General features: G+C 48.5%; 1 protein-coding gene across 9 annotated transcripts in view; it reads right to left on the reverse strand.

Moving 5' to 3' along the window:
• Positions 1 to 4,297: 4,297 nt before the first annotated feature.
• pax6b (paired box 6b) overlaps positions 4,298 to 12,466 on the reverse strand; it is a 15,918-nt gene continuing 7,749 nt past the window's right edge. For 2 of the 9 annotated variants that reach the window (XM_056278265.1, XM_056278264.1), the window contains 10 exons: positions 12,072 to 12,202; positions 11,693 to 11,734; positions 11,387 to 11,602; positions 10,615 to 10,780; positions 6,854 to 7,012; positions 6,615 to 6,697; positions 6,310 to 6,460; positions 5,713 to 5,825; positions 5,152 to 5,293; positions 4,298 to 4,383 (listed from right to left, as the gene is read on the reverse strand). In XM_056278265.1, the coding sequence (XP_056134240.1) occupies positions 4,298 to 4,383; positions 5,152 to 5,293; positions 5,713 to 5,825; positions 6,310 to 6,460; positions 6,615 to 6,697; positions 6,854 to 7,012; positions 10,615 to 10,780; positions 11,387 to 11,602; positions 11,693 to 11,734; positions 12,072 to 12,202 (1,289 nt within the window). Of the gene's footprint in view, positions 4,384 to 5,151; positions 5,294 to 5,712; positions 5,826 to 6,309; positions 6,461 to 6,614; positions 6,698 to 6,853; positions 7,024 to 8,719; positions 8,723 to 8,889; positions 8,900 to 10,614; positions 10,781 to 11,371; positions 11,603 to 11,692; positions 11,735 to 12,071; positions 12,203 to 12,466 lie in introns of all 9 variants that reach the window. The other 7 variants (XM_056278267.1, XM_056278263.1, XM_056278268.1 and 4 more) reach the window with 7 other exon arrangements.

Below are 12,466 nucleotides of genomic sequence, written 5' to 3' on the forward strand. Positions count from 1 at the left end.
ACACATACCCACATCCGGCTTCCCACCTGCAGACACGGCCAATTGTGTCTGTAGGGACGCCCAACCAAACCGGAGATCCCCGTGTTGCTAGGCCACAGAATAGACCGCCACGCCACCCGGACGCCACGAGGCTACATAAATGTTAAGGTCACATCCACCACATGGGTACAGCTGAAGGATGCGGTCACGGCCAGTCATCCAGGCCCCGAAAAGTCCAGTACGTGTGCTTGAGAAACCCACGCTGGTGTGAAGTCCAGTGTACACAGGCGGTGTGGTCGGGCACGGTGAGATCCGTCCATGTGCCGCCGGTCGGTAAGCCGCAGCTACAGGTGTCCGTGTCGACGCCCTCGCCAACACGACAAGTCAGACAACGGAAACCTACAGAAGAGGGGGAACTTGTATTTCCTGCAGTTCCCAGCAGGCCTGGGCGGACTACACCAGGCAGTGGACGAACTCGGATCTCACAGTCGTTTGATGCCTCACATCCGAGTCGTTCGTCTTTCGCCTCTCTCAGCTCTGCATTTAGAAGCGAACGTCGGGCCAGAGACGGGCAACAAAAAAAAAAAAACCAAAAAAAATTGGATCATCATGTTTCCTGTTACACATTTAAAATTCATGCATTATTCAAATTCAGACATTTCTCAGAAGAAACACGTAAACACCGGAGACGTGAACTAAGTACGTTTCGCTAAAATGTGAGTGTTATTGCTCGAATTTGGGATGAACCGAGATAAGAAGGTCTCGGCTCGTCTGACCGAGAAACGCTCCTGCTGTTTTCTTGGGCTTTGTTCTTCTAGAACCTGAGGAGCAGCCGTGGGACGGGACGTGGAGACCCAATGGGTCTTTCAGGGTCCGTAGTCCTATATCTGGAACAAGTCTTAATATCTCAGATTTGTTTGGTTATTTGAACCCTGTCCAACACACATCCCCAGGAGGAAGCAGTGGTTATGTTGGTCAAACGCTCAGTTCTCCACGGTTTGGTCGCAGGTGACGTGGTCAGGTTCTCGCCCCCCCGTCGGATGCACATCGCACAAACCAACACAACCGCCGGATGAACATGTATCCCCGAAGCAGAAGGCAGTCACCTCCGTCCCTGCGTACGAGGCCTGCGCGGCTTTGAACTTGAGAGCGAAACGGCTCCATTAACAGCGGTTTACTCTGGCGACACCTCTGAATGTGCGAGCGTCACCTTCTGTCGGCTGCCGTGGGTACTCAGACCCACTTCCAGGCCGTGATTCACGTGTCGGTCACGAGCCCGGCGACGACGGGGTGGGGGGGGACAAGGGGGGAGTCCAAACTTCCCACCAACTCCGGTTTCCTTGGCCTGACTTTGCTCCACACCCGAGCCAGACTTTTAAAACCTTTTGTGTTGCGAGGCCGTGTATTATTTAAACTCCCGCTAATTGCCGTCTTCCTCGCGTTCGGGGGCTTTCTTCTCCACCTCTTCCTCCCTCGGCCTCGCTCTCGGCCTCCCGCCCTTGCTCTCTGTAATTATTGATGCTCTCCCTCCGTCTCCGTACAGTTGTCGCGTCTGTTCTCTTCCCTCCCCTGTGCTCTCACCCCCCCACCCCACCCCCCGCCCCCCACCTCTGTGATAGAAAGTGAATAGAGAAATTGCGTCAGGCCTGGGGCAAAATAAATAAATAAATAAATAAATAACCTCCAAAATCTGATTAACCTCCACACCCTAAAACTCTGATGGGACTGTTACATATTAATGGGTTGTGGAACGGCGATAAATTAATTTAGCAAGACCTGAGACATTTGGGTTGATGTTGCTGTTGAGGCATCCTGTGTGGATGTTACCTGACCTCTCCCACCCACCCCCCCGACCCACCCCCCCCCTTTCTCTCTTTGAACACTCCCTCAAATTCATACACACACACGCACACACACAGATACGACCCCCCCTGCTGAGGGAGCAAGTGAAGCAAAATAACTCACTCTGCCACACAATCGCTCCTCTGCCTCGCTCTAGGCACTGACTGCTTTATTCCATGACTTTTTTTCTCCCCCCCCTTCTCCTGCTCCCTCCTCCTCCTCCTCCTCCTTTGGTTGTGTGTGTGTTTCTCTTCTTTTTTTTTCATACCATCGTAACTCTGCTAAAACAAGGGCCAGCAAATGCTGAATTGACTGACCTTTCCCATTGTGTGGTGTTTGTGCGCTGTGTGGTCTGTGTGGAGTTGGTTAAGGCCATGCATCAAGAGACGTTTGTTATCTCGGACACCTTGTTTGGTGGGAATTGGAAGTCCTATTTGTGCATCACAAGTCCTCGTATTAGCTTCTCTCCCCCCCCCCCCCAGCGTGGCATTCGTCATTTTAGCTTCGCACCCCCCCCCCCTGAAAGGTGGGCCTGTGCCCTGGGCCCTCCGAGGCTTTGACCCGGCTCGTAGCAGACAACGCATTAAGCAGGCCAAAAAAAGATAAAATAAAAATTAAAAAAATGCTTTCTTTAAGACACAATTTTACTGTACAAAATGTTTTATAGTTTTCACAAAATACATTTAGAAAGCTCCATTTTAAATAAAATTAAATTGAAATATTTAAGAGACAGCGTGTAGACGTTTTATCTCAGAAGCATTGCTCAGACGTAAACCCAGTATACGTGTCCATGTAAATGAAAACGCACAACTCAGAAGAGCATGACAGACGATGCTAGGAAAAAACAACAAAAAAAACCAAAAAAAAAACCCTCCCATGGTCTCTAATCATAAATAAGGACTGCTGGGTCAGACTCCAGTCCTGCCAGTTTGAAGCCAATGTAATCGAACAGAATTTGTTTACAAAATTTTGCCACACAAGACTAATAGTTGTTGTTTTGTTTTTTTTCCTCCAAAAAAAAAAAAAAAAAGAAAAGAAAAGAAAAACAAAAACATTGTGTACTTGATGAAATACAAAGGCTTTGGTCTGTTTTACAATCAACAATGATTAAATCTGATATGTACTTGTAAACAACTGCCAAACACGTATGTTTTTAAACTCTTGTCAAGCAATGTTGAATCATAATTATAGGAATTAAATATTTCTAGTTGCACAAAATTTTTTTTTTTTGACCATAGGACACTATAATACAACTATACCTAAGAGACAAATTGTACCTGACCCTAAAGAAATGTACTTTATGATGCATGAGACACTTATAGAATATTCTCGGGGGATATAAATGAAATCAACTTTTATTGGAGAAACCTTTCTGCAAGATTTCCAGGGAAGACAAGTACTTTACATTTTGACATAAACAAACTGGGTTATACCGAAGACGCAGTCTACCATTTACAGACTACAGGTATTTCTTTTTTTTTTCTTTTTTTTTTTCCTCTTTTTCCTTTTTTTTTTTTTTTACACCTGTTTCCCCACATTTAATGTTCCTGGTGGTAATCTAGAGTCAATCCAACCGGGGGGGGGGAAGCAGAGGTCCGGGCGTGGCAGCGTGTCGCGGTAGGGTGGGTGGGTGGGTTGGGGGGGGGTCCTGATGTTAGGAGGCCGGACGCGGGGCTCAGCCCGTCTGACCGGGGTGGGAGGTGGGGTGGGAGTGGGGGTGGGGAGTCAGAAGCTCGGCCTCCGGCTGCATCCAGTCTCAACTTCCTCTGCTAGCATCCACTTTGGAAGGAGTACCACCAATAAATATATATATATATTTTTTGACACAGTAAGAGTCTTCCCTCCAGCTTTTCCATTTAAATGATATGCGACAGTGTCCAAAGACCATGCAAAGTCTGGTAGAAAGTCTCGATATAAACAGATTAAAAGATAGTCATGGCAGAATCTGTCAGGTTCTCCTCTCTCTCAAAACAAACCCAAAGACCAAGACGGGTTTCTAGCAGTCCATCTATCAGTACTTGATCTTGGTTTTTTTTTTCTTTTATATTAACATACAAATGGCCATTTACAAACACACCAGAGAAAAAAAGGAAACAATGACTGAAGTTGGAAATAGAAAAAAAAAAAAAAAACAGATTTTGTTCCATAAAAATTTTAACACCGGGCACTTTACAGAGGTCCATTGTTTTGTTTCTGTCTGTCTTTTCCACCGTTGTTCTCTCCTGCAAGTCCCCGTATGCATGTGCCCAGAGCTACAGAACAGCACACAGTCCCATCGGGAAAAACGAAAGCCCAGACATGCCAAGGCTCTCACAGAGTCTCTGTCTTTTCCTCTGCCCTCCTCCTCCTCCTCCTCCTCCTCCTCTTTTCCCCTCTCGCCCCCTTTTCTCCTGGGCTCTGCCGTGTATGTGTGAGGAGCTCTGCCGGAGGGCGGCCGGTCGGAGTGGGCAGTCACAGGGTAAAGTAGCTCTTCTCTCTACTGTAGTCTTGACCAGTACTGAGACATGTCAGGCTCGCTTCCTGGGACTTGGACAGGGACAGACACTCCAGGAGAGATGAGTCCTGGAAAATAAGGGAGGAGAGAAAGAAGAGAGAGAGAGAGAAAAAAAAAAGGGGGCCGTCATCAGTTAAAATGGCCCGGACGTCGAACAGATGCGTTCACGTTGCAAAGTCGTTGTGACAGCAAACACTATGTAGCCTTATAATAGCATATAGCATTTCAAAAGGCTTGCAAATGGGGGGGTAGAGGGGCGGCGGAGGTGCAATGAGTCACAATGGCCTGCGCGTCGGGATACGCGGTACTAATACGCTAGCTAGCTCGATAAATTGAGGCTCCTGCAATGGCATTTAAACAGAGGGGAGTACAACAGCAAATGAATCAAATTAATTAGCAATTTAGCACGGAGGAAATGTGGCTATGCATGATTAACTCTTCATGACTATAACCAGTATATATGGTCCTCGGTAGCAGCATTCTAATGGGGTGGAACTAAACTATGGGCTACAGCAGTTGGGTTGACATGATGGCATTGAGCTGAAATGAAATGAGCTTCATTCATGCAACTGGAGGGTGGGGGGGGAGAGAGAGAGAGAGGAGGTGGTGCAATGTAATAACATTGATCCACAGACGTTTAAACTTATAACAGCACTTTGACATAGAAGGAGAGGAAGAGGAGCGTGGCAATGATAGATTATGGGTTAAGGAATGTATGCATAGCTATGTAGTACCCCCTAATTACTTGAAAGGTGGCAGATACTCAGGTTCATAACGGACTCTATGCGTTACATTAATTGCCCAGCATGTTGGGGGAAACAATGAACTCTGCCTACCTGTTGAGGTGGTACCAGAAGTGGTCATTGATTGGCTGTTCATATGTGCCTGCATATGAGGGGGCGTGTATGTTTCGTAGCTCCGCCCATTCACAGGCGGACTGGTAGGCAGCATGCAGGAATAAGAGGAGGTCTGGCTGGGCTATAGACGGGGAGAGAACATAAGCTTGCATTAGCTTTGCCAACCATAGTTGTGTTGTTTTTTGTTTGTTTTGTTTTTTTCTCAGCTCAGTGGTCTGTACAAGCACCGCCTCTTTTCTTTTCTTTTTTTTTTTTGGGTGCGGTGAAGCTTTTTAACAGGCGTGTCCGCCGGTCTCTGAACACCTGTGTGCTGTGTTGGTCCCACTTTCGTCCGGAGATTTATCTAAGAGGACCGGGATAAAGGATCCCCGGTGGTTTTTCTTTGGATTGTTTCCTTATTGAGACGTTTAAGGTCGTCGTATACCCTTTCCGTGCACTTCCCACAGCTACCGCTGCTGTGCTGGAGTCCACCTTTAAAAGCCCTCAGAGGACCCTGTCCTCTACCCGTGCATCTTGTAATAGTAAAGCAGAGAGACTCACTTGCATAGGTAGGTTGTTAGCCATGGTGAAGCTGGGCATGGGGGGCAGCGCGCTGTAGGTGTTTGTGAGGGCAGTGTCGGGTCTACCCAGCATGGACCCCGAAGTGAACGACACTGAGGGTGGAGAGGACAAGAGTGCGGTTAGAGCGGTGCTGATTTGGGAGGAGAGGGGAGGGAGGGGGAGGGAGGGGTAAACCTCAGGGCTCCTGCAGGGGAAGGAGCCTGTTGATGAACGCTAGGTAGGCAGTGCGTGCGTAAGAAAGACGCCTTCCGTGACAGGCTGACAAGGCTGAGGTGCGCGGACGGATTACAGAGATGTGAGTCATGTGATTGACACGGAGGCGGCTGATTGGTTCATTAGACAAGCAGTCATCTGCGAAACACGTGTTCAGTCAACCATTCACACCTGCTTAGTAATACACAAAAAAAAAAAACCCCACACACACACACACACACACAACCCCGCCCGACGTGATGTGCGTGGTTTCCAGCTGGCAGATATAAGAGGCGTTGTTCTGTTCCCCTTCGCGCGCACGGTCGAGTCTGAAACGCCGCGTGTGAATTGTCAAACGAGGTCTGAGGTCACCCTGAAGCCTACCCGGCGTGGTGGGCTGCGGGATGGCCTGGTAGACGCTGGTGCTGAAGCTGCTGCTGATGGGGATGTGACTGGAGGAGTTGTTGGCCTGGCGACGCTGGTTCCGCAGCTTCTCCTCTCGCCTCCACTTCGCCCTCCTATTTGAGAACCATACCTTACACCACAAAAGGGGGGGGGCATGTTGGTGTTAGTTTCCATAGTATTTTTTTTTTTGATGAATAATGATGGCGTGTGTGTTGGGAGGAGGGAGGAGGGGAGGAGGTGTGGGGAGGAGGTGTTAGATGGCGCTACCTGACGTGTTCACTCACCTGTATTCTGGCTTCGGGCAGGTCTATTTTCGCTGCTAATCTCTCCCTCGCGAAGACGTCGGGGTAATGAGTCCTCTCAAATTCTGCAGCGTCGTAAAAAACACACACACACCCAGACAGATACGTTACCCCCAAAGTCTACACACCTCACATGGGATCAACGCTCCCATACCATACAAGTAACTGGACGCAGTTCGTCCAGAAAAAGGAAGGAGGCCGCAGTGTGCGCGCGAACGGACCTTTTTCCAGCGCCTCGATCTGCTCCTGGGTGAAGGAGGTGCGGTTCCTCTGCAGCTTCCTCTTCAGCTGAAGCCGCATCTGCGTCTCGTCCGAGTCTTCTCCGTTGGAGCTGATGGAGTTGGTGTTCTCCCCTGCGCCGTCTGGTTGCTGGCAGCCATCTGCAACACGGGTGCGGGGGTGCGGGGGGGGGGGGACACAGTGCTGTTGTTACACCGGGCTACCGCAGGCGGCGCCTCATCTAATAAAGGCTAATAATCCGGTTGATGACGTCATCCACGTCAAAAACAGTGTCTCGCTCAGGGGCGCTGCGGTCTCTGCGGTCTGAGAGACGGTCGTTAATGCTACCGAGATCACTGGCGAGTCCCCAGAGAGAGAAGGGGGGGGAGGAGGGGGGAGGGAGTTTGGGGGGTATTGGGGCTCAGATAGATAAGAAATAAAAACGGCTGTGCATTTCGACTGTTTATAAAATATTGTGGGAAAGCGGGTCTCGCTTGCACGGTGGGGGGGGTGGGGGGGAGGAGGAGGAGGAGGAGGAGGAGGCTGCGCACCCTCACCACTCCCCCGGACAATGGCGTGTATCTGCTGCCGAAACCAAAAAAAAAAAAAGAGAGAAAGGAAAAGAAAGAAAAAAGGTTAAAGAGAGATGTGGCGAGATTGTGGCCAGCCCTTTTCAGGAGCCTATGAAATGTATGAAAACCCCAAACTCCGCGGGCCCTTTATTTTGGAGCACGGCAGTGCCTCAATGGTGGCTCCCATATGGGCGTTGGTAGGGGCCATTGAGGTGACCAGCAACTCCTGAATAGGAGAAGACGCTTTTCACGGTGACACAATGCCGTCCCGAGTAAAGGGAAACCATTAAACTATGGACACAGCGGCGAGGGGACGACTAGCGGAGCCTTCGTGGGGTATAATATATGGGGGGGTGGGGGGTGGAGGGATCGAGGGGGGGGTTGTATTGGAGGGGATGACAAAAGGATTCTCTCTCTCTCCGGAGGCGCGTTGGCATTGTGCGCATGGAGGATCCCGGTCCGCAGAGCTTTGAGTCCAGTGTGTTAACCCTTATCCACGGCCATCATTAATCACGTCCCCCCGGCCAGCTACACGCCACTCAGGAGCTCTGTCCTCAATTGCAAACAAATGAGCGAGGAGAGAGCGTGCAAAGCACCCCCCCACCCACCCCCCTCGAACCACCCAAAATAAGGCCGATCTATTCAGCACCTCCGGCTGGGGCCGTGGTGGGCCTGAAGGCCCTCTTCAGCGCGCGGGGCGAAGCTTATCGACTCGCGTCTCTGTCTGTCTGTCTTGTTGTTGGACGTCATTATCACGCCGAGAAGTTAATGTGAAATTAAGCAGGCGGGGTGGGGTGTGTGTGTGTGTGTGTGTGTGGAGAGGGTGGGTGGGTGGGGGGGGGGGGTCACATCGATAGTGGCGGAATGGTTTCATGTCATATTTCACCCAGGTCAGGGTGAACGTGTCGTGGGTTTCTCTTCCTGCGGATCTGCAGGAAGGAAATAAGCATCGTGCGACAGCATAGCTTCACATCTGTGCTGCAGCCTCCCCAAACTGCTAGAAAAAAAAAGGGGGGGGGGCGTTTGCACAATCTGTACATCGACCCGCTCGCTCTGCGCCCTGCTGCAGCGCGAGGCATGGCCCCCTCTCCGCATTTGGGGAAGGAGGAGGAAGAAACAGCAGCAGAGTTTTCCTGACAACTTTCTCTCGCCGCCTGTAGGCCAGCCCGCCCTCATCTGTGTCTCCCCCGCACATAATCCGCATAAAGGCGTGAATGTGGGGGCCATTCTGCGCCTGCCAGACCCGCTGACGCGAGGCTGGGCTCTGTTGTCTTTATAAAGCACCGGCGGATAAACCCGCTTCTGCGCTGGCGCGGGGTCTCCGCCAGCCAGGCGGAAAAGCAGCGGAGGAGGAGGAGGAGGAGGAGGAGGAGGCACTCCGTCTCGAGCCGCTGCACGCTCCCCGGCTCCTCTCCTCCTCCTTCCTCCTCCACGCGGCCTCCACCTAGCCGTTATCTAGCCTTCACCACCGCTCACCTGGCTGCGGTGGGGTGGAAAACAGATGTAGGACACCCCGACCCGACTGGCCCGCCTAAACCCTCACCGAACTCCAACGAAAAGGCCCGATAATTATAATGACTTCAATTATAACAGTGATAATAATTATAATAGCAATAATAAGAAAATAATAATAATGATACGAACAATAACAATAATTGTAATAATAATAATAATAATAGTAGTAATAACAATAATAATAATAATATAATGACAGTGACACTAAAAATAACCATAATTATTCTTATTCTTGTTATTATTATTATATTATTAATATCGTTGTCGTTACGGTAGTAATATCTAGTTATAGTTGCAATAGTTAATTCAATCAATCAATCAATCAAGTGGCATTTTATACAGCGCTTTTTTAGCTCTGGAGTAATGTGCTCTGCTTCATTATAATAACATTAATAACAATAACATTAATAATAATAATAATAATGACAATAATGATAATAATAATAATAATAGCGGTTATTCGTATTATGAGGCTATTAATAATAATAATAATAATAATATATTAATAGGCTAGGTTAAAACAATAATCTCCCAGTAATAGCCTTGTGATGGTTTTACGTGTTATTAATGTGATTATTTTCCCCTCCACGTGGCTGATAACAGCCCCGCGTGTCCGAGAGCTCCCTAAACAAATGCGGATGTGGCGTTTGCAGGGACCAAATTCCAGCACTGTCGTTTCCCCGGCCCACAGAATATACACGCCAAGAGATGCGTACTGATTGGACAGTCATGCCACTTCCTCGCGAGGCTGTACCTGTTAAACGAGGGGGGGGGTTGTTTGTTTTTGGGGGGTGGGTCCCCCCCCCCTAAAGAAGAACTAATAGCGCTTGTATTTGTCCAGCTGGCTGGCTGGCTGAGGCTCCCCGAAGCCGGACCGGTTTGCACAGCAGCCTGACAGTCTCCACACTCCTGCGTGTTGCCATAATGAGAGACAAGGCTTCCTCTAATGAGCAATTACACGTAGCGCGGACCGTTCCCATAACCAATCATTGCGTGTGAAGGAAAACATTCCTTTGTGCTGAGCATCCCCGCATGCAAGTCCTGCAGCTCCGCTGCCGTCAGGAGAGGAGGGGAAAGTGCAGGCTGTTGGACGGACACCTCCGCTGAAAGGACAAGTCCGCTGTCACGCACATCCCCGCCCGGGACAGTAGAGGCATTCACACGGCCAGCGTGGCCTGTGGCATCCTCTAATCCAATACTCTTAATTGGGGGTCTTGTTCTGGGCATCAAAGCACCCCAATAAAATACCTTGTTGGAAAAAAAAGGGGGAGGGGGAGGGCCGTGGACTAGAAAAATAATACAAACAGTGTGCGAATGGGATCTTGTCCTCATGGTTAAATGATCATCATGTTTTCCACCTTACTGTGTGACCTGGCATTAACCCAGCCTCCTCGCACAACGTGTATGAACCCTTCTAATTGCTCGTTGTTGTTTTTTTTTTTTATACGTTTGCAACCTATTTGTTAGTGTTGTTGAACACACGTATCTCTGCATCGGGCTGTAAATAAATAAATATAAATATATATATAGCATATATAGCATATGTAAATATGGTGAAGTCTGAGGGCCCATGCAGGGCCAGAGGAGCCTGGCGATGCAAGTGTGCGCACCAGAATATTGCAGCTGTGTAGGCATCAAGGCGTCGTCATTGCCACTAGGACGATAATGAGGCTCACCTGGGTTGGGCTGCCCTGGCACCGATGTTCCGGGGTACCAGCCGGGCCGGGTCCCCCAAGTTCCTGTCTGACCGTTGAGCATTCTCAGCTTGTCATACATGCCATCTGCGCCCATCTGTTGCTTTTCACTAGCCAGGTTGCGGAGGACTCTGTTTATCGACGACACCTGAATGACGAACGGAAATGTGATTAAAAAAAGGCGGATTTTTTTTTGGGGGGGGCGGTTAATCTACGTGGTAAACTGGCCTGGAGTTATGTAAAGGCATTGCAGGCCTATCAGCGCAACGCGGATGTGGGCATGCCTGTATGCAGGTGTATGTCACTAAACACACACACACACACACAAACACACACACACCTTCACAAATACGAGATCTCAACACAAAAGTGTTGCTTTAGAGTACTACCTTGTCCCTTTCCCTTTCAAATACAGCGTAGCTATATACATACATATACATATATATAATAGGAGTGAATGCATACGAGATCTCGACACAAAGGTGTTGCTGTAGAGTACTACCTTGTCCATTTCCCTTTCAAATACAGCGTAGCTATATACATACATATATACATATATATATATACATACATATATATATATATATATATATATATATATATATATATATATATATATATATATATATATATATATATATATATATAAGAGTGAATGCTTGGTTAACCATATGATCTTCTCCTCCCCTGCACGAGGGAGTCATTTCATGTGGCAAATTAAATCATGCACACAACTGACAGTCAGTACACTTACACTGGGTATATTATCGTTGGTGCAGACCCCCTCCGACAGGAGTCTGTCGCGGATCTCCCAGGCAAAGATAGACGGGCACTCCCGCTTGTACTGCGCGATCTTGCCGACCACCTCGGGAGTCGCGACCCTGGGCTTGCTGCCGCCTATTGCTCTCGGTCTTATGGAGCCGGTTTCATAGTATCTGCCCAGGATCTTGCTCACGCAGCCGTTGGATACCTGGATGGGAAACAAAAGACACAATTCACATACATTATTTAGGACTATTTGCGAAATTATAAAGATGACGTCAAACAATTATAAGCTTACGTTTTCATTGTCCAGCACTTGGACTTTTGCATCATCATGGCTCTATAAACACAGAAAATATGCCTTGAAAGATATATTAGGCACTCTCTAAAAATCACCCTGTTCTGCATGAGAGCAGCTAAGTAGCATAGCATATTTACCGGGGGGGGGGTTGTTTTTTTTCCGGCGTGTGCGATGTGAAATGCATAAAATATTCTGCTTAAAGGATGATGTCATCACTAATGAAACGATCCGAAAACAAATATTAGGCTTATAAATCCAAAGGTAATACAAATTGCATGAGGGAATTTTTTAAACCAAAACAGACTGTCTAATTTGGGGCCGTTTTATGTGTGGTCCCCGTTGCAGAGGAGGGGGGGGGGAGGCGGTGTTTGGTCACCTGCAGGATCCGGGAGATGTCGCACGGCCGCGCGCCGCTGTGAGCGAGCTCGACGATCTTCTGCCTGGTGGAGTCCGGCAGGGGTCTGCCGTTAACGAACACGCCGCCCAGCTGGTTCACACCGCTGTGACCTGGATGGACACAAATGCGCCGCAGTCACCCCCAAAATGACCACACCGGCCCACTCAGTCATGTAGCATTGTGATCAAGCAAATGGTGTCGAATTAAGGATGGAGAGAACATGATTAAAAAAAAAAAAAAAAAAAGAGGCGCTCAGTACAGGTGGCTCAACGTAAGGCTGAGTGCTAGAATAGAGAGCTATGCTGAAATACAGCAAATTCAAAAACACACACATGGACAATAAAAAAAAATTAAAAATTAAAAAAAAAATGCAT

This window comes from Lampris incognitus, chromosome 4 (genome assembly GCF_029633865.1).
Source record: "Lampris incognitus isolate fLamInc1 chromosome 4, fLamInc1.hap2, whole genome shotgun sequence".
NCBI classification, from domain to species: Eukaryota; Metazoa; Chordata; class Actinopteri; order Lampriformes; family Lampridae; genus Lampris; species Lampris incognitus.